Raw genomic sequence first — 25,471 nt, forward strand, 5'->3', positions numbered from 1 at the left:
AGGGCAGTGGCACAATCTCGGCTCACTGCAAGCTCCGCCTCCCGGGTTCACGCCATTCTCCTGCCTCAGCCTCCCAAGTAGCTGGGACTACAGGCGCCCGCCACCTTGCCCGGCTAGTTTTTTGTATTTTTAGTAGAGACGGGGTTTCACCATGTTAGCCAGGATGGTCTCGATCTCCTGACCTCATGATCCACCCGTCTCGGCCTCCCAAAGTGCTGGGATTACAGGCTTGAGCCACCGCGCCCGGCCAAGGATACCATCTTAGGGATAGGAGCTTATGTCCTGTATAGAACTTAACTAGAATCATGAGGACAAAGGGCAGAAACAAATGGGCCTCAGGAATCAACAGGAAGGGCCTTTCTGCCTAGAAAGGAGAAAGGGAGTCAATTGTACCTGAAGTCAGACTCCAGCTCTGTGGTGGCGAGGTTGATCATGGCACAGAGACAGTCAATGCTAGAGCTGGACAGAGCCCGTCCAATGCACTTCTTAACAATGTAGAAGACATCATCCACCATGCTGGATGTCAATTGGCCCTTCTCATAGGTGTCCAGAGCCACAGCCTACCCAAAAGGCAAAGTCAACACTGAGGGTCCCAGTTGTGCATGTCATCTTCTAGATGATTCTGGATGGCCCTAGCTCTGCTCCCTTTTCTGTACCTTGTCCATGTTTCTCCCAACATGGCGTGTTCTGGTCACGGACTCATGTGCATCCTCCTTGTCAAAATAGCTCACTTCCCTATTGATCACTAGGTGAACAAGTTAAATATTTTGGGCCTTAGCCCTGCAGAGATCCATTACCTGGGGGGTGTAAGACATCTGCAGAGGCCCTACTTCCCTGAGGCTCCTTACCCACAAACCTTCAGGGAGGCAGGGAACAAGTGGAGAGCTTGGAGAGCCTTGGAGAGCCTGGAGAGCTGAGCTGTTCTTTTGTAATTCTTGGGAAGGAGGTCCTAGCTGGGTATACAAAGAGCACGACTCCAAAGATGCTCTCTAACCATACAAAGTGGTACCACTCAATCTGCATGCAAGAGTATTCTTGAAGCGGGACCAAAAAACATGACATGCCTCAGGCATTTCCTTCAGCCTGGCTTCTTGGACCGGAAGTCCCATTTCCAAGAGATGCATCCTATGTCCTACCTTATTGACAGTCTCCCTCATGAAGTACTCCTCCATGGTAACATATAAGCCAATTAGCTCCTGCATGGTACAGCTCAAAAGGCAGTTATTGAGGAGTTTGTCCAGACACTTCTGGTGCTCTAGGGAACAGCCAAGAAAGGAATACTCATTTTTTTTTCCCCAAGGGAAACAGAGCAACTTTTTTCATTTTTTCAGGTTTCTTTCTAGTCTTTCTTCCAAATATGTACATATTTTACATGGTTATAATCACGATACAGATAGCAGTTTTGAATACTGCTTTAAAAAAGTATATCATAAATATTTTCCATGTTTTCACCTACCTTATTTTTCATGACTATGTGGCATTTCATCAGGTGCATAATCGACATTTTAAAACGACTCTTTTATATTTTAACTTTTTTTTTTTTTTTGAGACGGAGTTTCGCTCTTGTTGCCCAGGCTGGAGTGCAATGGCATGATCTCAGCTCACTGCAACCTCCGCTTCCCAGGCCCAAACAGTTCTCCTGCCTCAGCCTACCGAGTAGCTAGGATTATAGGCATGCACCACCACGCCTGGCTAATTTTGTATTTTAGTACAGATAGGGTTTCTCCATGTTGAGGCTGGTCTCAAACTCTTGACCTCAGGTGATCTGCCCGCCTCGGCCTCCCAAAGTGCTGGGATTATAGGCATGAGCCACCGTGCCCGGCCTTATTTTTAACTTTTGTGTTGTTTCATGTGAAACTGAGAAAAAGAACCACTCTATTCTTAGACACCTGGTTATTTCCAAATGTTTTGACATTACTGGAGATAACAGAATATCACAATAATTGGAGATTATAGTGAATACTTTTGTACGAAAAACTTTTTACTCCTTTTCCATTATTCCCTTAGGATTAATTAATAGGAGTCAAAAGATATTAAGTTTTCATGGCAAAGACAAAAATACATTGGATATAGAATATTTCATTCTCTACACCAGTATTGTCCAACAGAATTTCTGTGATAACGAAAATATTTTGGTCAGGTGTGGTGGCTCACATCTGTAATCCCAGCACTTTGGGAGGCCAAGGTGGGAGGATCACTTGGGTCCAGGAGTTTTGAGACCAGCCTGGGCAATACAGCAATACTCTGTCTCTACAAAAAATAAACAAACAAGAAAAGAGAAAATATTCCGTATCTGTTATCTTATATAGTAGCCATCGATCATGTTAGCGATTGAACACTTGAAATGTGATGAACATAACTTAGGAACTGAATATTTTTATTTGTTTTATTAAAATTCTTTTTTTCCCCAGAATAGAGGTGAGAAAGATGGATTTAAAATTTTATTTAATTGTAATTAAATTTGAATTTGAATTTCAATTCATGAATGGCTACGTATTGGGCAGCATAGCTCTGAACAGTGATAGTCATCATTATTGCTTCTCGGTCTTTTGGCTAAGATCAAATGATAGTCATCATTGACATCAACAAGCGAACTCCAAATGAGCAAACAATTTCCTTTATACACTGATTCTGTAACGCCCCTGCCACGTATTATTGGCACAAGCCATGCAGAATGCCACAGATGCTGGGTGGGTCTCAAGTCCCCAGTCCAAAGAACCCTGCATATATTTGCCCAGCAGGATTTTTTTTTTTTTCCTTTAACTCTTGCTTTAGTAGCCAGCAGGAATTAAATGGTTATCTTAAAAACCTAGCGAGTCAATCTGTAAATGAAATTGGACTCCAGCATACCTTTACAAAATTTTAAAAAAGTGTTTATCTTTTATTATTTAATTGAATTGAATTTTTTAGGGATGGGGTTTCACTATGTTGACCAGGCTTGGTCTCAAACTCCTGGACTCAAGCGATCCTTCTTCCTCGGCCTCCCAAAGTGTTGGGATTAGGTGTGAGCCACCATACCCAGACAAAATTTTTCTTTTAATACAGTGACAAGGTCTTGTCATGTTGCCCAGGCTGGTCTTGAACTGCTTAAGCAGGCTGGGCACAGTGGCTCAAGCCTGTAATCCTAGCACTTTGGGGAGTTTGCTGAGACGGGCGGATCATGAAGTCCAGGGAGGATCAAGACCATCCTGGCTAACACGGTGAAAACCCCACCGCTCTTCTACTAAAAACATACAAAAAAGGGGCGGGGGGTAGCGCTCAAGCTGCTAATCCCAGCCCCACTTTGGAGGCCGGAGACGGGCGGATCACGAGCGTCAGGGATCGAAAACCATCCTGGCTAACCGGGGGTGAAACCCCCGTCTCTACTAAAAAATACAAAAAAAAACTAGGCCGGGCCGAGGTGGGCGGCGCTGTAGTCCCAGCTACTCGGAGCAGGCCTGAGGCAGGGATGGCGTGAAACCCGGGAGGCCGGGAGGCTTGCAGTAGCTGGAGATCTGGCCACTGCCGGGCCTCCAGTCTGGGTGGGGACAGGGAGCGAGACTCCGTCTCAAAAAAAAAAAAAAAAAAAAAAAAAAAAAAAAAAAAAAAAAAAATACAAAAAAACTAGGCCGGGGGGCCGTGGGTGGCGGCGGCCTGTAGTCCCAGCTACTCGGGGAGGGCTTGGAGGCAGGAGAATGGCGTGAACCCGGGAGGCGGAGCTTGCAGTGAGCTGGAGATCCGGCCACTGCACTCCAGGGCCTTGGGCGACAGGCAAGACTCCGCTCTCAAAAAAAAAAAAAAAAAAAAAAAGAACTTGCCCTAAAGCAATTCTCCTGCCTCAGGCGCCTCCCAAGTGGTTGGGATTACAGGTGTGAGCCAACTGCACCCAGCCCCCCTTCTTATCAATGCTCAATTATTCCTTGAAAATTGTGACTTAGCGGGCGAACTGGCAGACTGGAAAGGGATAGGAGGATTCCTGTACATTATATACTCTTTTTTCTTTTTTCTGGACAGAGTCTGGCTCTGTTGCCCAGGCTGGAGTGCAGTGGCATGGGATCCGGGCTCTATGAAACCTTTGGACCCCGCGGATTCAAGCCAATTCTCCTGTCTCAACCTCTCTGAGTTAGCGTGGACTACAGCGGTTGCATGGCACCACGCTTGGCCTTAATTTTTGTATATTTTTAGTTAGAATGGGGCGGTTTCACCATTATTGCCTCAGGGATGCGTCTCAAACTCTGGGCATCCATCCGCCCTTGGGCCTCCCAAAGTTGCTGGATTACCAGATGTGAGCTACCGAACCTGGCGCCTATGCTACTGTTTTTTTTTTTAAAACAACAACAACAAACCAACCAACAACAACACAACAAAACACTTTACTGAAAATATAATTTATATCTATACAATTAAAACCAGGGCATCAGTGTCTTCATCTGTAAGTGATTTAGGATGGGGGCCTCTTCTAAAATCCAGTACCTTTAAGATTTCCTCCTGGGAGCTCAATTTGTCACAGACCACCAGGGGGCCCGTAAAAAGCCATTGGTTTCCTTAATAAGAGATTCTGTGGCTTAACTATTAAGAACACTGGCCGATTATTATTCTCAACCCTCCCCAGAAATATGGCGAAAGTATTCTTTACCTTGCTTTACTTCTTCTGAGGCCATGGAGTCCCCACCTCAAAATCAGAGCTTATCCTCTTCCTGAGAAGGTAAAGTATAGCTCACTGCGGGATTTCATCAGCGGTGACCTCAGTCAGTGATGGGGTCCAGTTTTCTCTCGAGCACACATGGGAGCAGGAAGAGAACAGGAGGGACAGTGGATTCCCTTAGACCAAGAGCTACAGCGGCAAAACAGAGTCCTGCAATTTCCCCTCCCCACTGGGCCCATAAGGAAAAGGCTCTGCCAGGGATGGCCGCTCCTAGCTCAGTTGGTCCAATTAGTTTTGATTCAGAGATAGGCTGTCAACCACATTTGTCCATTTACCTGTTTCACCTAAATCATTCACTCCCTAAAATTTCTGCCAGACCTAAATAAAAGGTTGGGGAGGTGTGTCTTTTCTTTCCTTTTCTTCCTTTCTTTTTTTTGAGATTGGCTGGGTTCTCGCCCACTGTCGCCCCAGGCTGGGAGTGCAGCTCGCCGCCAATCTTGGGCTAAACTGCAAGCTCCAACCTCCTGGGTTCACGCCATTTCTCCTGCATCAGTTTCCCTGGATAATTTTTTGCATCATTTTTATAGAGATGGGGTTTCACCGTATAAGGAAGGAGCGTCTCGATCTCCTGACCTTGTGATCACCTGGGCCTCAGCCTACCCAAAGTGCTGGATATTACAGGCATAAGCCACCGGCCCTGGGCCTATTTTCTTTTCTTTTTCTTTTTCTTTCAGACAGAGTCTCGCTGTGCCCACAGGGCTGGGGAGTGCTAGCTGGCCGCAACCTCGGCTCACTGCAAGCCTCCGCCTTCCGGTTCTTGCCCATTCTCCTCTGGCCCTCAGCCTCCTGAGCTAGCTGGGACTACAGGCTGCCCGCCACCGACGGCCTGGCTAATTTTTTGTATTTTCGCAGGAGGGATGGGCTGTTTCACCGTGTTAGCTTAGGATGGGTACCCATCTCGCATGACCTCATGATCCACCTGGGCCTCAGCCCCTCCCAAAGTGCCTGCCGAATTACAGGCATGAGGCCACCACGCCCTGGCCCCTATTTTCTTTTCTTTTCTTTTTTTTTGAGACAGGTCTTGCCTCTGTCGCCCAGGCTGGCAGTACAGGTGGCGCGATCTCAGGCTCCCTGCCAGGCTCCACCTCCAGGGTTCACGCCATTCTCCTTTGCTTCAGCCTTCCGAGTAGCTGGGACTACAGGGCTGCCACCAATGGTTCCGGCTAATTTTTTGTATTTTTAGTTACCGACGGGGTTTCACCGTGTTAGCCAGGATGGTCTCAATCTCCTGGGACCTTGTGATCCACCTGCCTCGCCTCCCAAGTGCTGGGATTACAGTCATGAGCCACCGCGCCCAGCCGAGTGTTGGGTTTTGCCATGTTGGCCAGGCTGGTCTCAAACCCCGGACCTTAGGTGATCCACCCACCTCGGCCTTCCCAAAGTGCTGGGATTACAGGCATGAGGCCACCTGTGGCCCAGCCATTTCGTCTCTTGCTCTGTTGCCCAGGCTTGAGTGGCAGTGGTGCAATCTTGGCTCACTGCAACCTCTGCCCTCTAGGTTCAAGTGAGTCTCATGCCTAGGACACATTAGTAGCTGGGATTACAGGTATGTGCACCCCACCTGGCTGATTTTTATATCTTTAGTAGAGATGGGAATTTCGTCACGTTGGCTAGGCTGGTCTCAAACCTCTGGCCTCAAGTGATCCTCCTGCCTTTGGCCTCTTAAGTGCTGGGATTATAGGCATGAGCCACAACGGCCTGGCCTCTTTGTGGTTTGAATAAAGATTATCTATGACCCCAGGTGTGGTGGCTCACACCTGTAATCCCAGCACTTTGGAGGCACGAGGGTGGGCGATCACGGATCAGGAGATCAAGACCATCCTGGCTTAAAATGTTGTGAAACCCCCGTCTCTACTAAAAATACAAAAAATTAGCCAGGCGTGGTGGTGGGCACCTGTAGTCCCAGCTACTCCAGGAGGGCTGAGGCAGGAGAAGGCGTGAACCTGGGAGGTGGAGCTTGCAGTGAGCAGAGATCGTGCCACTGCACTCCAGTTGGGCGAAGAGCAAGACTCTGTCTCAAAAAAAAAAAAAAAAAAAAGTAAAAAGTTTGGATGGATTACAGTGGGTCATGCCTGTAAGTGCTTTGGGAGGCCGAGGCAGGGGGATCACTTGAGATCTGGGTTAAGTTTAAGACCAGCCTGGGCAACATAGCAAGCCCTCATCTCTACCAAAAATTAAAAAATTGGCTGGGCACGGTGGCTCATGCCTGTAATCCCAGCACTTTGGGAGGCCAAGGTGGGTGGATCACCTGAGGTCGGGAGTTTGAGACCAGCCTGGCCAACATGGCAAAACCTCATCTCGGCCGGGCGCAGTGGCTCATGCCTGTAATCCCAGCACTTTGGGAGGCTGAGGTGGGCGGATCACAAGGTCAGGAAATCGAGACCATCCTGGCTAACGGGAAACACGTCTCTACTAAAAATTAGCCAGGCAAGGTGGTGGGTGCCTGTAGTCCCAGCTACATGGGAGGCTGAGGCAGGAGAATGGCGTGAACCCGGGAGGTGGAGCTTGCAGAGAGCCGAGATTATGCCACTGCACTCTAGCCTGGGCAACAGAGCGAGACTCTTGTCTAAGACAAAAAAACAAACAAACAAAAAACTCATCTCCACTAAAAATACAAAAAAATTAACCGGGCGTGGTGACACATGCCTATAGTCCCAGCTACTTGGGAGGCTGAGGCAGGAGAATTGCTTGAACCTGGGAGGCGGAGGTTGTGGTGAGCCGAGACCACACCACGCCACTGCACTCCAGCCTGGGCAACAGAGCAAGACTGCCTCAAAAAAAAAAAAAAAAAAAACAATTAGCTAGGAGTGGTGACTGTAATCCTAGCTAGTCAGGAGCTACTTGGGAGGCTGAGGCTGGAGGATCACTTGAGTCCACGAGTTGGTGGTCACAGTGAGCTGGGATTCCGTCACTGTACCACTTTACTCCAGCCTAGGAAACAGAGACCCTATTTCTAATCAAAAAAAAAAAGTAAAAGTTTAAAATTTTAGGATAGTAGTCACCTTTGTGGGAAGGGAAGAGAGTCACTCTGGGGGCTTCAAAAGTGTAGTCATGCTACATAAGAACATTTTGGTCAAAAATGAACTGCTGGGCTGGGCATGGTGGCTCACGCCTGTAATCCCATCACTTTGGGAAGCCTCTGGGAGGTGAGAGAATCACTTGAGCCCAGGAGTTTGAGACTAGCCTAGGCAACATGGCAAAACCTCGTCTCTACAAAAAATACAAAAATTAGCCCAGCGTGGTGGTGTACACATATGGTCCCAGCTACTCGGAAGGCCAGGGTGGGAGGATTGCGTGAGCCTAGGAGGTTGAGGCTGCAGTGAGCCATGATCATACCACTGTACTGCACTCTGGCCTGGGCAACAAAGCAAGACCCTATCTCCAAAAAACAAAAAAAAAACAACAACAAAACCCCCAAAACAAGAAAAAAAACTGTATCGGTATACACAAGAGTGTTCCCATAATATTATAATACTGTATTTTTACTGTACCTTTTCTATGTTTAGATATGTTTAAATACACAAGTATTTACCATTGTGTTCTAATTGCCTATGGTATTCAGTACAGTAATACGCCACACAGGTTTACAGCCTAGGACCAATAGGCTGCATCATATAGCCTAGGTGTGTAGTAGGCTAAGTACACCCTACGATGTTGACACAATGGAAATCGCCCAGCGATGTATTTCTCAGAATGTACTCCAGTTGTTGGCAGGGTATGGTGGCTCATGCCTATAATCTCAGCACTTTGGGAGGCCGAGGTGGGCGGATCACTTGAGGTCAGGAGTTCGAGACTAACCTGGCCATCATGGCAAAACCCTGTCTCTACTAAAATTATAAAAAATTAGCCAGGCGTGGTGGTGCACGCCTGTAGTTCTAGCTACTTGGGAGGCTGAGGGAGGAGAATCACGTGAACCTGGGAGGCAGGGGCTGCAGTGAGCCAAGATCATGCTACTGCACTTCAGCGTGGGTGACAGAGTGAGACTCTGTCTCAAAAAAAAAAATACCAGTCATTAAATGACACGTGATTGTACTGATTTTTATTTTATTTTATTTTATTTTTTATTTTTTGAGATGCAGTCTCACTCTGTAACCCAGGCTGGAGTGCAGTGGTGCGATCTCGGCTCACTGCAACCTCTGCCTCCCGGGTTCAAGCGATTCTCCTGCCTCAGCCTCCCAAGTAGCTGGGACTACAGGCGCGCATCACCATGCCCAGCTAATTTTTGTTATTTTTAGTAGAGACGGGGTTTCACCATATTGGCCAGGCTGGTCTCAAACTCCTGACCTTGTGATCTGCCTGCCTCAGCCTCACAAAGTGCTGGGATTACAGGTGTGAGCCACTGCACCTGGCTAATTATGATTTATTACACATTTTATTTACACATACTTTTGTTCATGATACATTCCACTGAAAAATAAGAGTAATTGATAAAATATTTCAAAAACACAGACCACATTGTAACAGAGTCGTCTGAATTATATATACATGGTTACCAATTCAAACTGTTGTGGGCTGAAGAAAAGAGAAGGATTATTACCTTGGTTCGATTTTTTCTGTTGTAGAATTTCTCATCAAGTTGTTCTGAACATGCCGGAACTGCAACATACCACAGGAATGAGAATATTCTTCCCCACCCCCACATCTGTTGGCCTCTTGCTGGTCACTCCAAACTTTTGGCATACAAGAATGTTTAGGTTTAGTTTGCTTACCAGGTTTACCTTCCCTTCAACCAGCAGTGGGCTTTCAAGATGACAGGCCAAATATTTGTTTTTGGGTTGGATGCTAATAATACTCACTTCTATTACTGTGCTTAAAAGTCATGCTAATGGTGTTCCAATAGACTATTGTTTATAGTCTCCTAGTCTGGAGTTCTAGAAATACAATTGTAGGAGGCCACTCCTATTTCTATGTTGTACTTTTAATTTCTCTGCTCAAAAGAAGGAAAATATAATAAAGTTCTGAAAAAGCAAACGTTATCTTTAACATCTAAGGAATGAAGGGGGAAATTGGAGACAATTACTTGGACACTTAATAGGACCTCAATAAATAGAATGTCATTATATCACCAGAGGGCACTGTTGCACATTTCATGATAGAGAACTGGTCTACTACTTCTGCTGTGTTCTTTTCAGGAAGCCCTTTCTATTTCCGTTTTGGTCTTGAACTGAGGCCATCATCATCTTGACAACACCTCAAGTCCAAGGTAAGCTGGCAATGGGCAAGATGCAGGCCAGTTCGTGCTGAGCATTAATTTTTCTCCTGTCTGCACCTTTCTTCACTGTTTCCCCTCCAAGTTATTCTACTCAGTGTTCCTGGCTAAAGCTGCTACCAAACCCCACCTGGAGCTTCCCCTGCTCACCTGCTGGTGGTAGTCCCTTTGCTTGATGAACTTGTCTACCACCTTCTCCACCTGTCTGTCACATTCCACCTGCAGATATTTGATCAGGGTATAGAGTCTCCCTGGCCCATAATAGGTCTCTACTATTGGTTGGTGTGTCTCCACAATGCGGGCAATCCCTAGAAGGGAGGAAGCAAGAGGGTTGTAGCATTCTTCCTACAAAATAAACTTGCTCCATCTGGGACTAACCAAGGGTCTAGCTCAATCCTTTTGGCTGCTTCACTTTCTGAAATGAACACAAAATAGGCCTTGTCAATGCTAGGGGTTGCTAAGCAAATATGTTAAATATGCACAGTGCTTGGTACATCAGCAGGCATTTGGTAAGTTACATTGATACTGTTTTCTACAGCAGCATCTTTGGAATCAGCATCACTCGCTTTCTAGTAATTTATTTTAGGGTTAAATTTATTCTTACGGAGTTTGCGGTTTGAGGGTTAGGCAGGATCAAAACACTGGAGAGACTCTAATCTTTGCTTATCAGGCACTGAATCTGGAAGTTATTTAATTCTCCAATCAATTAATACACAGTAAACTACATGATTAAATTAAAGTCATCAAACTAGAAGGGTGAGAAGAAAGGCTAGGATGCAGGTGTCATATAGAAATGTCTCCAGTCTCTCTAGAGTGGAGAAAGAGGCTCACCTTCAAACAGAAGAGTAAGTGTATCTGCAAAGATGACTGCAGCTCTCCGATCACTCATGTCTGTCCCCAGCACCATGAGCAGATTCTCCTCAGCTTTACTGGCCACCTAAAAAAGGAGAAGACCCACATACATTCCTCAGAAAGGCCAGCCTTACACCAGGTATGTCTCAATTTTCCAAAAAGGCCTCCCATTGGCTTTCTTTTTTTTCACATTTCCCTTGATGTTTGGAAGCCCAGGCAGCACAGAGGAAACTCCCTTGAGGGACAGTCTGAGCCTCAGGCAGGACAAGGAATGTGAGCATGGTGTAGCTCCTCTTCCATTATTTTCTTCTCTTGGAAAATATGGACTGCCATTAGCCAAGGGAGAGGGTCCTCAGTTCCAACAATCTCAAAGTGTAATTTTCTATCATTTTTTAAAATAAGAGACAGGGTCTCACTCTGTTGCCTAGGCTGGAGTACAAGGGAGCCAGTCATAGTTCACTGTGGCCTTGAACTCCTGGACTCAAGAGATCCTCTTACCTCAGCCTCCTGAGTAGCTGGAACTATAGGCAAGAGCCACCATACCCGGCTAATTTTTAAAAAATTTCTGTAGAGATGGGGTCCTGCTATGTTGCCCAGACTGGTCTCGAAGTCCTGGCCTCAAGCAGTCCTCTTGCCTCAGCATCCTAAAGTGTTGGAATTATGTGAGCCATTATGCCTGGCATGTTATCATTAATAGTGCTTTCTCAAGCAGGACAAAACCTGGGTACTGCAGAAGGGACTTCTACTGGATTAAAGGTAGAAGCCAATTCTAGGTCCCAGGTGGCAAAGTATACTGATAAAAAAAGTACCATAGAGCAGGTTTTTTTTGTTTTTTTTTTTGTTTTTTTTGTTTTTTTGTTTTGTTTTTTGTTTTTTTTGAGACGGAGTCTCGCTCTATCGCCCAGGCTGGAGTGCAGTGGCCGGATCTCAGCTCACTGCAAGCTCTGCCTCCCGGGTTTACGCCATTCTCCTGCCTCAGCCTCCCGAGTATCTGGGACTATAGGCGCCCGCCACCTCGCCCGGCTAGTTTTTTGTATTTTTTAGTAGAGATGGGGTTTCACGGTGCTAGCCAGGATGGTCTCGATCTCCTGCCCTCGTGATCCACCCGTCTCGGCCTCCCAAAGTGGTGGGATTACAGGCTTGAGCCACCGCGCCCGGTCTTTGTTTTTTTTTTTTAGATGTAATTTCGCTGGTCACCCAGGCTGGAGTGCAATGGCACAATCTCAGCTCACTGCAGCCTCTGCCTCCCGGATTCAAGCGATTCTCCTGTCTCAGCTTCCCGAGTAGCTGGGATTACAGGCACGTGCCACCACGTCTGGCTAATTTTTGTATTTTTTAGTAGACACGGGGTTTCACCATGTTGGCCAGGCTGGTCCTGAACTGCTGATCTCAGGTAATCCACCCGCCTCAGCCTCCCAAAGTGCTGGGATTACAGGCGTGAGTCACCGCGCCTGGCCTGTATTTTGTTTTTCATTAATTTTTTAGAATGAGTAAAACGCATATTTAAACATTCCAAAGGAACAAAGGAATATTCAGTGAAAAGTGGTTCTTCTAACCTGTGTCTCTTATTTCCCAATTTTCTTCAGAGGTGACCACTGTCAACCCTTCCAAAAGAAATCCTATGCTTATACAAATATATCTTGATTGCTGACTCCCTCATTTTAAACAGGAATGACAACATATTGTTTTGTACCCTGTTTAACAAACCACGTTAGAGAATAAAATATGTCAGCACTTAGCGAACGGCATCATTTTTCTTAACGGCACAATAATGGTCTGACAGAGAATTATTTGTGGGAGGGGAGTGACACACATAGACCTATAGCTAAAAAACAGCTGGGTGGGGTGGTAGTCCCAGGACTTTGGGAAGCTGAGGTGGGAGGACTGCTTGAGGCCACGAGTTTGAGACTAGCCTGGGTAACAGTGAGACCGTTTCTACAAAAAAAAAAAATTAGCAACGCATGGTGGCATGTGCCTGTAGTCTCCACTGCTCGGGAGGCTGAGGCAGGATTGCTTGAGCTTTAAAAGAGTGATTCAGGCCGGGTGTGGTAGCTCACGCCTATAATCCCAGCACTTTGGAAGGCTGAGGCGGGCGGATCACCTGAGGTTGGGAGTTCGAGACCAGCCTGACCAACATGGAGAAACCCAGTCTGTACTAAAAATACAAAATAAGCTGAGCATGGTGGCGTATGTCTGTAATCCCAGCTACTTGGGAGACTGAGGCAGGAGAATTGCTTGAACCCGGGGGGTGGAGGTTTCAGTGAGCTGAGATCGTGCCATTGCACTCTAGCCTGAACAAGAGTGAAACTCCATCTCAAAAAAAAAAAAAAAAAAAAAAAAAGAATGATTCAACTTCTCAGAGAACTTGCATTTTAATTTCATATGCTTTCACCTGGTCTGTTGGAAATGAATGTGCATTGGCAGATGTCTTGGCCATGCCTGGTACACAGTAGGCTGGCAAAAGGTGTGTTGAATAAACACACGCATCCAGTCCTGCCTGGCTACACAGCAACGGCAGTAAGGGGAGTCATATCCAGAAGAGAGAAAGTATCCATAGAAAGTGGATCCATCCAGTGCCCCAATCTGCAGGCCACACAATTATCCTGCCAAGCAATCAGGGTCCATACCTGCTTGCAAAGGTATTCTGAGAACTTTCTTAATCCCTCCTCATGCAAACCCAGCAGTGGGAAGATCTTGAAGAAGCGCTCCACCTGGGGCAGATCACCTTCCTTGGTGGCAATGGCAAACTTCTCTGCCACAATGGCTTTGAGACGTTGCTCAGCTTCCTGCAGCAATTTCAGGTTGGCATCAATCATGCTCCCTGTTCAACAGGGAGAAAATGCAAATTCAAGTAAACAATGGTACTGTGTCAGGTCCATGCCACTTTGTGTAATACTATTCATCCAGCAAATACGTATTAAGTACTTACTATGTGCAAGGTGCTGTGCTAGTAATATCTATGATTACAAGATGAATCAGCCCTGATCCTACCATCACAGAAGTTAGGATCAAGTAGAAGAGATAAAGTTTGTGCACAAATAATGATGATGAGATACAGTACATGATGTGTCATGAGAAAGGTGCCAAAGGACGGGCACTGTGGCTCACGCCTGTAATCCCAGCACTTTGGGAGGCCGAGATGGGTGAATCACAAGGTCAAGAGATTGAGAACATCCTGGCCAACATGGTGAAACCCCATCTCTACTAAAAATACAAAAATTAGCCAGGCGTGGTGGCATGCGCCTGTAGTCCCAGTCACTCAGAAGGCTGAGGCAGAAGAATCCCTTGAACCTGGGAGGCAGAGGTTGCAGTGAGCCAAGATCACGCCAGTCTGGCAACAGAGCGAGACTCCGTCTCAAAAAAAAGAAAGGTGTCAGAAAGTCACATTTCTGGTTAAAGTAATGAGAAAAGGCTTCCTAGAGAAGGTGACATCCCACCTCTTGAAGATGGGCAGGATTCTGATACCTGCACAGGAGGAACAAACATTCCAGGCAAAGGGAATGAAATACATGAAGTGATAGAAGCATAAAGATGAAAAGAATATTTGCAGAGTATTCCAAGTAGCATATTCTTTGGCATATGGAGGAGCTTGAGAAATACTTGCACAATGAATGGATGCGTAAGTGAATACCATTAAACAAGGCTAGAAAGACAGGGTGTGTAAAGATCATGGAAGATCTAAAACATCAGACTAAGAATTTCATTTTTTGAGTAGGCAATATGGTCAAGTGCAAAGAACCCGCTGGTCAGAGAATCAGTAGATCTGGATTCAGCTTCCTTTTCCATAAAATGGGAATACAGTAGTCCCTTCTTATCTGTAGGGGATCCATTCCAAGACCATTATGGATGCCCGAAACCATCGACAGTACTGAACCTTAAATATACTATGTTTTTTCCTATACATGCATACTTACGATAAAGTTTAATTTGTAAATTAGACATATTAAGAGATTAGCAATAATATATAATAAAATATAACAATATACCATAACAAAAGTTATGCAAACGTAGCCTCTTTTTTTTTTTAAAACATCTTATTGTACTGTACTCACCCTTCTTGTGATGAAGGGACAGACAGGATGGCACAAGACTTTATCACACTACTCAGAACAGCAAGCAATTTAAAACTAGTAAGTTGTTTATTTCTGGAATTTTTCCTTAATATTTTTGGACTAAGCTTGACCATGAGTAACTGAAGCTGCAGGTAACTGAAATGGCAGAAAGCGAAACCACACATAGCGGGGACTACTTTAACAAAGCCTGCCCCAGGATGGTACAGGACCTACGTATGGCCTACTACTAGATAAGAAAACTTCCTGGCTGGGCATGGTAGCTTAAGCCTGTAATCCCAGCACTTTGGGAGACCAAGGCGGGCAGATCATCAGAGATCAGGAGTTCGAGACCAGTCTGTCCAACATGGTGAAACCCCATCTCTACTAAAGATACAAAAAACATCAGCGAGGTGTGGTGGTGTGCGCCTATAATCCCAGCTACTCAAGAGGCTGAGGCAGGAGAATCGCTTGAATCCAGAAGGCAGAGGTTGCAGTGAGCTGAGATCACACCATTGCACTCTATCCTGACAAGAGTGAGACTCCGTCTCAAAAAAAAGAAGAAAAAGAAAAAAGAAAACTTCCTAAAAACTGATGTGTTTTTATTGGTCGAGTCTGCTTACTTCAGATCACAGATGATTTTTTTTTTTTTTTGAGACGGAGTCTCACTCTGTCACCCAGGCTGGAGCGCAGTGGCCGGATCCCAGCTCACTGCAAGCTCTGCCTCCCAGGTTTACGCCATTCTCCTGCCTCAGCCTCCCGAGTAGCTGGGACTACAGGAGCCCGCCACCTCACCCGGCTAGTTTTTTGTATGTTTTTTAGTAGAGACGGGGTTTCACTGTGTTAGCCAGGATGGTCTTGATCTCCTGACCTTGTGATCCGCCCGTCTCGGCCTCCCAAAGTGCTGGGATTACAGACTTGAGCCACCGTGCCTGGCCTATCACAGATGATTTTAACTAAAAACCAACAGTTTGGGATGCTGACCCTCTTTGCCCTGTCGGCTGAGCTCAATGACTGACTTGTCCAGGCACAAGTAGCGATGAATGTGGGCTGCAGCCTGCTCATAATCTTCATTCCTCAAAGCAGTCTGAACTCCATCCATGCAGAACTTCAGGTCCAAGATGTCATCAGCTCTCTGAATGGCCTGATAGAGGCGGTTCTGCAAGAAGATTTGGTACTTAGAAACAACGTCCTCTTCTTTCAAAAACACCCCTCAAGAAGGTAGGGAGATTCAGGAGCTGAAACTGGTCAACCATATGTCCTTTTAAGCTGTCAATAGGAATTTCACAAACACCACCACTACTGTTAACGCAACTGTTATTGATGATGATCAAGACCATTGACAGGTATCATACAATGTTAATAACGTGATCAAATCACTCTCCTTTTTTTAGACACAGTCTCACTCTGTGACCCAGGCTGGAGTGCAGTGGTACAATCATGGCTCACTGCAACCTCTGCCTCCTGGGCCTAAGCTATCCTCCTACCTCAGCCTCCCAAGTAGCTGGGATTACAGGCGTGTGCCACCATGCCTGGCTAGTTTTTGTATTTTTTTGTAGATGCAGGGTTTCACCATGTTTCCCAGGCTGGTCTCACCAATTCCTGAGCTCAAGCTATCTGCCGGCCTTGACTTCCCAAAGTGCTGGGATTACAGGTCTGAGCCACACAGCCCAACTTTTTTTTTTTTTTTTTTTTTTTGAGACAAAGTCTCACTCTGTCGCCCAGGCTGGAGTGCAGTGGTGCAATCTTGGTTCACTGCAACCTCTGCCTCCTGGGTTCAGGCAATCCTCCCACCTCAGCCTCCCAAATACCTGGGATTACAGGCACACACACCCACAACATGCTAATTTTTGTAATTTTTGTAGAGACAAGGTTTTGTCCTGTTGCCCAAACCCAGGCTGGTCCTGAACTCCTGAGCTCAAGCAATTCACTCTCCTTGGACTCCCAAAGTGCTAAGATTACAGGAGTAAGCCACCATGCCTGGCCTACTTCATTTTCTTACCTAATTGCCCTGGATAGAACCATACAGCCACCAACTCACATATTAAAATTTTTTTTTTTAAACATGTTTGCTTGTTCTAGAGACATAGTAAGAGAAGACACCCTTGTCTTGCTCCTCATCTTAGGAGGAAAGAATAACATCTTTCAACAGTAAGTATGATGTTAGCTGAGGGTTGTTTTTTTAAAAAAATTTTTGTAGAGATAGGGTCTCACTATGTTCCAAAGTTTGGTCTCAAACTTCTGGCCTCAAGAGATCCTACTGCTTTGGTCTGCCAAAGTGTTAGGATTACAGGCATGAGCCACTATACCTGGCCAGCTGTGGTTTTTCACAGATGCCCTTAATCAGGCTGAGAAGTTCCCCTCTATTCCAAATTTGTTGAGTGTTTCTACCATGAAAGGGCACAGAATTTTGTCAAATGTTTTCTTCTGAGTCTATAAGGTGATCATGTGTTTTTTGTCCTTTTTTCTATTAATATGGTGTATTATTAGGTTGGTGCAAAAGTAATTGTGGTCTTGGCCATTACATTTAATTGATTTTCAGATGTTAAATCAACCTTGTCTTCCTAGGATAAATCCCACTTGGCCATAGTATATAATCCTCTTTATATATTGCTAGACTTGCTTTGCTAGGGTTTTGTTGAATATCTCTTTTTTTTTTTTTTTTTTTTTGAGACAGAGTCTTGCTCTGTCGCCAAGGCTGGAGTGCAGTGGCGTGATCTCAGCTCACTGCGAGCTCCGCCTCCCAGGTTCATGCTATTCTCCTGCCTCAGCCTCCCGAGTAGCTGGGACTACAGGCGCCTGCCACCACGCCCGGCTAATTTTTTGTATTTTTAATAGAGACAGGGTTTCACTGTGTTACCCAGGATGGGCTCGATCTCCTGACCTCACGATCCACGTGCCTCAGCCTCTCAAAGTGCTGGGATTACAGGTGTGAGCCTCCGTGCCCAGCTTGTTGAGTGCCTTTATGTCTATATTATAAGAGCTACTGGTCTGAAGTTTTCTGTGATATTTTTGTCCGGCTTTGTTATCTCACATTAGATTTCTACTGGAAGGTGCTCTTCTAATATCTAATGTGGTAGCATTTTGTTTTGTCTTTTAAAAAATAGAAGCTGGCATTTATTAACTGACTTATTTATTTTTAATTTGCAGCTCCACTCTGCAACTCAGGCTGGAGTACAGTGGCATGACCTTGGCTCACTGCAATCTCTGCCTCTTGGGGTTAAGCGATCCTCCTGCCTTGGCCTCCCAAGTAGCTGGGACTATAGGTGTGCGTCACCACACCTGGCTAATTTTTGTATTTTTTAGTAGAGACAAGGCTTCGCCATGTTGCCTAGGCTGTTCTCAAACTCCTGGACTCAAGAGATCAGCCTGCCTCAATCTCCTAAAGTGCTGGGATACAAGTGTGCACCACCATGCCCAGCTAATTTTTGTATTTTTTGTAGAGACAGGGTTCTCCCATGTTGCCCAGGCTCAAGCCTGGGCTCAAGCAATCCTCCTGTTTTGGCCTCCTAAAGTGATGGGATTATAGGTGTGAGTCACCACACACAGTCCCATTGACATTTTGATGTTTGAGTTAGTAGAGGGCAGTAAAGAAGCTACTGGCCAGGCAAGGTGGCTCACACCTGCAATCCCAGCATGCTGGGAGGCCGAGGAGGGCAGATCACCTGAGGTCAGGAGTTTGAGGCCAGCCTGGCCAACACGGCGAAAGGCAGAAGGATAACTTGAGCCCAGGGGTTCAGGATCAGCCCGGGCAACATGGCAAAACCCCATCTCTACAAAAAAAAATACAAAAACTAGCTGGGCGTGGTGGTGGATGTCTGTAGTCCTAGTTCCTCAGGAGGCTGAGGTGGGAGAAGTGCTTGAGCCCAGGAAGTCGGGGCTGTAGTGAGCTGTGATTGCACTACTGCACTCCAGCCTGGGCGACAGAGCAAGACCCTGTCTCAAAAAAGAAAAGCTCGATGTATTACCTTTGCCAGGTCAAGCTGACGAACTTTGCTGGACACATTCTCAGCCAGGTTGCAGGTAAAGGTGATCATTCCAGCCAGCTGCTTTGCATCTCCCTCAATCAGCTGCAGGTTAGGACTAGAGAAACACATAGTCAGCATACACATAACCACAGGGCAGAGGGTAAGAGATAGAAACTTTTCTTTGCATATGGACACTGTGTCTTCCACTTCTTTCATACCTACCTATAACTCTTAGCTCAGTTTGCTCTGCACTCAGCCTTTTCTCAAGAATGTTTAACTGTAAACTCAGACCTATGCTTGATAAAAAATTAACTTTTTTTTTTTTTTTGAGACAGAGTCTTGCTCTGTCGCCAGGCTGGAGTGCAGTGGCGCGATCTCGGCTCACTGCAACCTCTGCCATCCAGGTTCAAGCAATTCTCCTGTCTCAGCCCCCTGAATAGCTGGGACTACAGGTGTGTGCCACCAACCCCAGCTAATTTTTGTATTTTTAGTAGAGACGTGCTTTCACCAAGTTGGCCAGGAGATGTTCTTGATCTCTTGACCTTGTGATCCACCTGCCTCAGCCTCCCAAAGTGCTGGGATTATAGGTGTGAGCCACCGTGTCTGGCCAAAATTAATTTCTAAAACCAATAAAGACACCCGTAAATAGGTACAACCAAAGAATTAGAGAACAAATTCTCTCAATTGCTAAGTGAGCATAAGATGCACTAACCAGTACTCTGTGAGAGGATGGTGAGATCAAAGAACAACTTGTTTTTTTTTTGAGACAGGTTCTCACTCTGCCACCCGGGCTAGAGTGTAGTGGCACGATCATAGCTCACTGCAGTTTCCAACTTCTGGGCTCAAATGATCCTCCTGTCTCAGTCTCCCGAGTAGCTGAGACTACAGGCGCACACCACCATGCCCAACTAATTTATTTATTTATTTATTTATTTTTATTTTCTGTTTTTGAGACAGGGTCAAAAGTGATCCTCTAGATGTGGCCTCCCAAAGTGCTGGGATTACAAGCGTGAGCCACTACCCCTGGCCAAAGAACAATTTTTATGACTAACAAATATACCCAGTCTATAAAAATGCTGGTTCTCAGGTTGGCGCAGTGGCTTATGCCTGTAATCCTAGTACTTTGGGAGGCCAGGCAGGTGGATCACTTGAGGTCAGGAGTTTGAGACCAGCCTGGCCAACATGGTGAAACCCTGTCCCTACTAAAAATACAAAAATTAGCTGGGCATGGTAGCACATGCCTGGAATCCCAGCTACTCGAGAGGCTGAGGCAAGAGAATTGCTTGAACCCAGGAGGCAGAGGTTGCAGTGAGCCGAGATTGTACCACTGCACTCCAGCCTGGGGACAAGAATGAAGCTCCATTTCAGAAAAAAAAAAAAAAAAAAAAAAAAAAAAACGGTGGTTCTCACACTTGGGCTGTGCATTAGAATCACTTGGTAGGCTTGTTAAAATACATTTTCCTGGACGCCAGCCCTAGAGTTTCTGATTTTGTAAGTTTGGCATGGGGCCCTAGGATTTGCAAGAATTCTAACAAGGTGTGATGCTGGTACTGCTGGTCCAAGGACTCTTTGAAAACCATCGAACTAAGACCCTTAGTTGTTCACTTTACCTTGAGATAATACCCTTTATATTTCAAGCTCAACTGGTATTTATAACAGAAAGCTTAAAAAATGGTCACTTGTCCAATTGACCCTGTTGGAATTTACATTAGCTCTTTCTGAGATGCACAGACTCACCCCATTCGGTGGAGAGTGACCATCTTACTTTCAATGCTGTTTTGCTGTTCCAAAAGAGCATCCAGCTCTCTCTCCACCACTTTCTGAAACACAGAGAAACATCCTGTCAGCAGAATCATCAGAAGGAACCTTAAGAGTTATCTAACCCAGTCACTTAGCTGAAGGGTGAATCACATTTCCAAATCCTTTTTTCCTTCCACTATGCTCTCCTTAGACTTTCATAATGCTTCATTTTGCACTTACCTTGCATGATTGATATCTTACATGTATCTTATTCCATCTGGCAGATGAGCACCATAATGGGCAGAAATAAACTTTTAGTCAGTATCATTACCATAGTGCCTAATACAGGAAGGCATTTAAAATACAATGCCTGGCCAGCACTGGATCCCAAAGTAATCCCAGCACTTTGGGAGGCCCAGGTGGGCGGATCACCTGAGGTCAGGAGTTCACGACCAGCCTGGCCAACATGCTGAAACCCTGTCTCTACTAAAAATACAAAATTAGCTGGGTGTGGTGGTGGGGGCCTGTAATCCCAGCTACACGGGAGGCTGAGGTAGGAAATCACTTGAACCTGGGAGGTGTAGGTTGCAGTGAGCTGAGATTGCGCTATTTCACTCCAACCTGGGCAACAAGAGTGAAATGCCGTCTCAAAAAAAAAAAAAAAATGCCTAAACAAATGAAATTTCCAGTGACAGTTACCAAAAACTTTCTTCTTGGTGCACAGTCAGTAGCCAGAGGTTATAAATCTAATTCTCTCTCATTCAAGCCATTTACTGTGCAACCTCAATTAATGTAACATTTTTTGCTTCGGTTTTTTCAACTGTAAAACAGGGATAGCAAAACATATCTCATTAGGCTGTTGAATTAGTCAAACAGGAAACCACACAAAGTGCTTAACATGGTATGTGGCATATAGTTCAACAACAGCCATTAAAATTAACCATACTTTTTTTTTTTTGGAGGGGGGGCTCAAGCGCTCTTCCTACCTCAGCCTCCCAAATAGCTGTGACTATTGGCATGCACAACCCTGGTTCACTGTTTAATTTTTTGTAGTGACGAGGTCTGACTATATTACCCAGGATAGTCTCCAACTCATGGGCTCAAGCTATCTGCCCATCTCAGCCTCCCAAATAACTGGGATTAGAGGCGTGAGCCACTTGTGCCTAGCTGGCTATCCTTTTTTTTTTTTTGAGACAAGTTCTCTTTTGTCCAGGCTGGAGTGAAGTGGCGTGATCTTGGCTCACTGCCACTTCTGCCCCCTGGGGTTCAAGCGATTCTCATGCGTCAGCCTCCCCAGTAGCTGGGATTATAGGCGCCCACCACCACACCCAGCTAACTTTTGCATTTTTAGTAGAGACTAACATGGTTTCGCCATGTTGGCCAGGTTGGTCTCGAACTCCTGACCTCAGGTGATCCACCCGCCTCAGCCTCCCAAAGTGCTGGGGTTACCATTGTGAGCCACCACGCCCAGCCATATACATTTGTTGTTGTTGTTGTTCGAGACGGAGTCTCGCTCTGTCGCCCAGGCGGAGCGCAGTGGCACGATCTCAGCTCACTGCAACCTTTGCCTCCCGGGTTCACGCCATTCTCCTGCCTCAGCCTCCTGAATACCTAGGACTACAGGTGCCCGCCACCACGCCTGGCTAATTTTTTGTATTTTTAGTAGAGACGGGATTTCACCATGTTAGCCAGGTTGGTCTCGATCTCCTGACCTCGTGATCCGCCCGCCTCTGCCTCCCAAAGTGCTGGGATTACAGGCGTGAGCTACTGCACCCAGCCGGCCATATATATTGCCGGCCATATATATTTTTATTAAAATCGTTCAGTAGGTTCCAGAGGGAGACTTCCTCTTGACAGTTATCAAATACAAATACAGAACTTAATATTTGTCTGTAGGATTTCCATAATTTTCCACCCAACATATTGAATGACTGAATGAATGCAAGCTTAGGAATGTTAAGTCAAGATACTAAACATATATATATAGATACTAAAAATATGTATGTATATATACATTTTGAGACAGAATTTCACTCTTGTTGCCCAGGCTGGAGTGTAATGGCACTATCTTGGTTCACTGCAACCTCTACCTCCCAGGTTCAAGCGATTCTCCTGCCTCAGCCTCCCGAGTAGCTGGGATTACAGGCATGCGTCACCATGCCCAGCTAATTTTGTATTTTTAGTAGAGACTGGTTTTCACCACGTTGGTCATGCTAGTCTCAAACTCCTGACCTCAGGTGATCCTCCCATCCTGGCCTCCCAAAGCGCTGGGATTGCAGGTGTGAGCCACCGCGCCCGGTAAGATAAATTTTAAAACACATCTTGCTGAGGCCAGACAAAAAAAAAACCCCACACACTAAACTAGCCGGGCATGGTGGTGTGCGCCTATAGTTTCATCCACTCTGATTGCAGCACCACAGCACTCCAGCCTGTGCAACAGAGAGCGGCCCTGTTTCTAAAAATAACAAAACAAAAAACACCACACACATCTTCCTGAAAATGTATCAGAAACTGCTAGAGTTAGTGCAAGTCTACACTTGAAAATACTCTAAAGATATCAACGATCCCCTCTCCCTCAGGCTGAAACCGCCTTTCGTGCTCAACTTTGCTAAAAGTTTGGTCTTAGGTTAGAGCTTGGATCTCTTTTGACTGGCAAGGAACCCAACTGACATTTGAAAGTGAATTGACAGCATCGAGTTGCCACTGAAAATTAAAAGGAGACGGGAGATAGAATGTTATGAACTGAAAGGAACTGGAGAATCTAGTCCACACCCCTCATTTGATAAAATGCCAAGGATACAAGAGATGAAGTGACCTGTCCAAGATTAGAGAACTGTGCCTGAGTGTTAAAAGCTCAAACCTCTACAAAGATGTGCATTTGACCGAAACGCTAAAATCACACCCCCAAATCACTCCCCACAAGGGGAAGTCTTAAAACGGTTCAAGAAGTTTACTTGCAAAGACTTCCCTCTTAAATAACAGGATGAAAGCGTTTCATAATTTTTAAATTAAACCAATGCAAAAGGGCGCTTATTACTTTGAGAACCAAGCACTTTGGCAAATACTCTCGGACTAACTTTACTCCCGTGGAGAAACTTGTGATCATGGATCAGGAAAATCAATGGGGGTCTAGGCAGGAGAGGCTGCAGATCGCCCAGATATCAGGGAAAATAAGCTCGGCGCGTCCGAAAGCGTGAAAAGAGTTGACAGGTCTACTCATACACCCGACTACGCTTCCGCTTCTTGTTTTCCCGCTTTTTTGTATCCCCCAGCAAGGAGAGCTTCCCACAGCCCGGATTCCCCGACTGAAGGCTCCCACTCCCTAGATCCTCCATGAAAAAGAGGAGGCTCGGCCCCGCACCTCCTCGCCGCAGAGCCGTTCGTATACAGCCTCCAGCTCCTGCAGCTCTGTCAAGGAGCGAATGAGCTCAGCGGAGATTTCGGAGCAGCCGCCACCTCCCACCCCCTCAGACGGCGGCTGCACCCCTGACAACTTCAAAGGCGAATCAAGGTCCGCCATCTTGGTCCGCATCCGGCACTTCCGGTCCCTCGAGGCCCCCTCTTCGTTGGCGCCTCTTTGGGGCAGCCCACAGAAGTGCCCAATGAACGCGTGTGTGTGTTTTTTTTTTTAAAGTCTACTTCTAAAAACCTAATAATTTTCTGTTCTCCTGGAAAAAGCAAAGCAATAAAGCATGTTTAAATAATTTTAATGCGGTGTGGAAGCAAGACGGAAGCATTTTTTAAAAATTATATATATTCTTCAGGCGCGGGTTGGGTGCCTTTTTCCGCCGCGCGCCACCGGAATGCCTCTGTCTTGCGGTCTAATGGCGGACGCCAGTATGTTGGAGTTGGTGGTGGCTTAAGTTTTGAAGGGAGGTAGCATCCGTCGGATATCCACACCATCCTTCTCGCTGCAGGGTAAAAAAACAGCCTGGAGACTTCCCCGGGCCCAGGGAGCCGGAGAGCGGCCGTATGGAAGGGGGGCCCGAGTCTTTGGCGGGGGTCACGGGCAGTCTAGGCCCGAGAGGTCCGAGGCTGGGGCCCAGGAGGAGGTGCAGAGGGATGGTTGGGGCGCGAAAACGGCTTCCTGCAATCATCTGTCGCTTCCATCCACAGGGTGGAAACATGTCCTAGCTCAAAATAGGGCTCGTGGAGATTGCTTTTAACTTCTGGGGTCTCTGATACGGGGGAGATGTGACAAGCAGCGGGAGGCATGGATGTCTCCCTCTGGGTAGAGTAAATGGTACACCGATGGGAAGATGGAATGATGGAGCGTGTTAAAAGCATAAATAACGGAAACGGTCTTCAGAGCCAAGACTCCAGTTTGAATTTGTATTTTGGTAGTTGGGCAACTTGTCTCCTCCCCTGAGCCTCTATTTTTTCATTTGCGAAATGGAGGATAGAGTTTAAATGCGATGATGTTTCTTTGGAGGATGGAGAAGATGCAATGAGCAGTCATACAAGCTTTTTGTAATAGTGGTAAAGAGATGTGGGGGAAGTGTTTTGTTTTGTTTTGTTTTTGAGACGGAGCCTTGCTCTGTCGCCCGGACTGGAGTGCAGTGGCGCAATCTCGGCTCACTGCCTCTCTGCCTCCCGGGTTCCAGCGATTCTCCTGCCTCAGCCTCCCGAGTAGACTACCTGGGATTACAGGCGCGTGCCACCACGCCCGGCTGATTTTTGTATTTTTAGTAGAGACGGGGTTTCACCGTGTTGACAAGGCCAGTCTCGAACTCCTGACCTCAGGCGATCCAGCCACCTCGGCCTCCCAAAGTGCTGGGATTACAGGCGTGAGCCACCGCCCCTATCCAAGACGTGGGGAAGTTTTAAAGCTTACCAAATTTATCTGGTATACGTTTTTTGTTTGTTTGCTTTGTTTTTGAGACGAAGTTTCGCTGTCGCCCAGGCTGGAGTGCAGCGGGGTGATCTCGGCTTATTGCAGCCTCCGCCTCCCGGGTTCTAGCTGTTCTCG

At 46.2% G+C, this 25,471-nt stretch overlaps 2 protein-coding genes across 3 annotated transcripts in view; one reads left to right on the forward strand and one right to left on the reverse strand.

Annotated features, from left to right (window-relative positions):
• The window catches only part of COG4 (component of oligomeric golgi complex 4), a 40,599-nt gene extending 16,549 nt beyond the window's left edge, over positions 1 to 24,050 (reverse strand). Inside the window, 12 exon segments of the mRNA XM_017868746.1 lie at positions 394 to 560; positions 1,137 to 1,255; positions 4,616 to 4,651; positions 4,654 to 4,751; positions 9,222 to 9,280; positions 10,044 to 10,201; positions 10,725 to 10,830; positions 13,373 to 13,566; positions 15,779 to 15,953; positions 18,763 to 18,877; positions 20,500 to 20,582; positions 23,864 to 24,050. Coding sequence (XP_017724235.1) covers positions 394 to 560; positions 1,137 to 1,255; positions 4,616 to 4,651; positions 4,654 to 4,751; positions 9,222 to 9,280; positions 10,044 to 10,201; positions 10,725 to 10,830; positions 13,373 to 13,566; positions 15,779 to 15,953; positions 18,763 to 18,877; positions 20,500 to 20,582; positions 23,864 to 24,034 — 1,481 coding nt within the window. The 5' untranslated portion in view covers positions 24,035 to 24,050.
• Positions 24,051 to 24,279: 229 nt separating this feature from the next.
• Positions 24,280 to 25,471, forward strand: part of SF3B3 (splicing factor 3b subunit 3) — a 52,955-nt gene continuing 51,763 nt past the window's right edge. Inside the window, exon 1 of one of the 2 annotated variants that reach the window (XM_017868747.1) lies at positions 24,280 to 24,420. The gene's annotated coding sequence lies outside the window, so the exon portion shown is untranslated. The remainder of the gene's footprint in view (positions 24,421 to 25,471) is intronic. The other variant, XM_017868748.1, reaches the window with a different exon arrangement.

Source organism: Rhinopithecus bieti, unplaced genomic scaffold (assembly GCF_001698545.2).
Source record: "Rhinopithecus bieti isolate Rb0 unplaced genomic scaffold, ASM169854v2 scaffold_2574, whole genome shotgun sequence".
Lineage (NCBI taxonomy): Eukaryota > Metazoa > Chordata > Mammalia > Primates > Cercopithecidae > Rhinopithecus > Rhinopithecus bieti.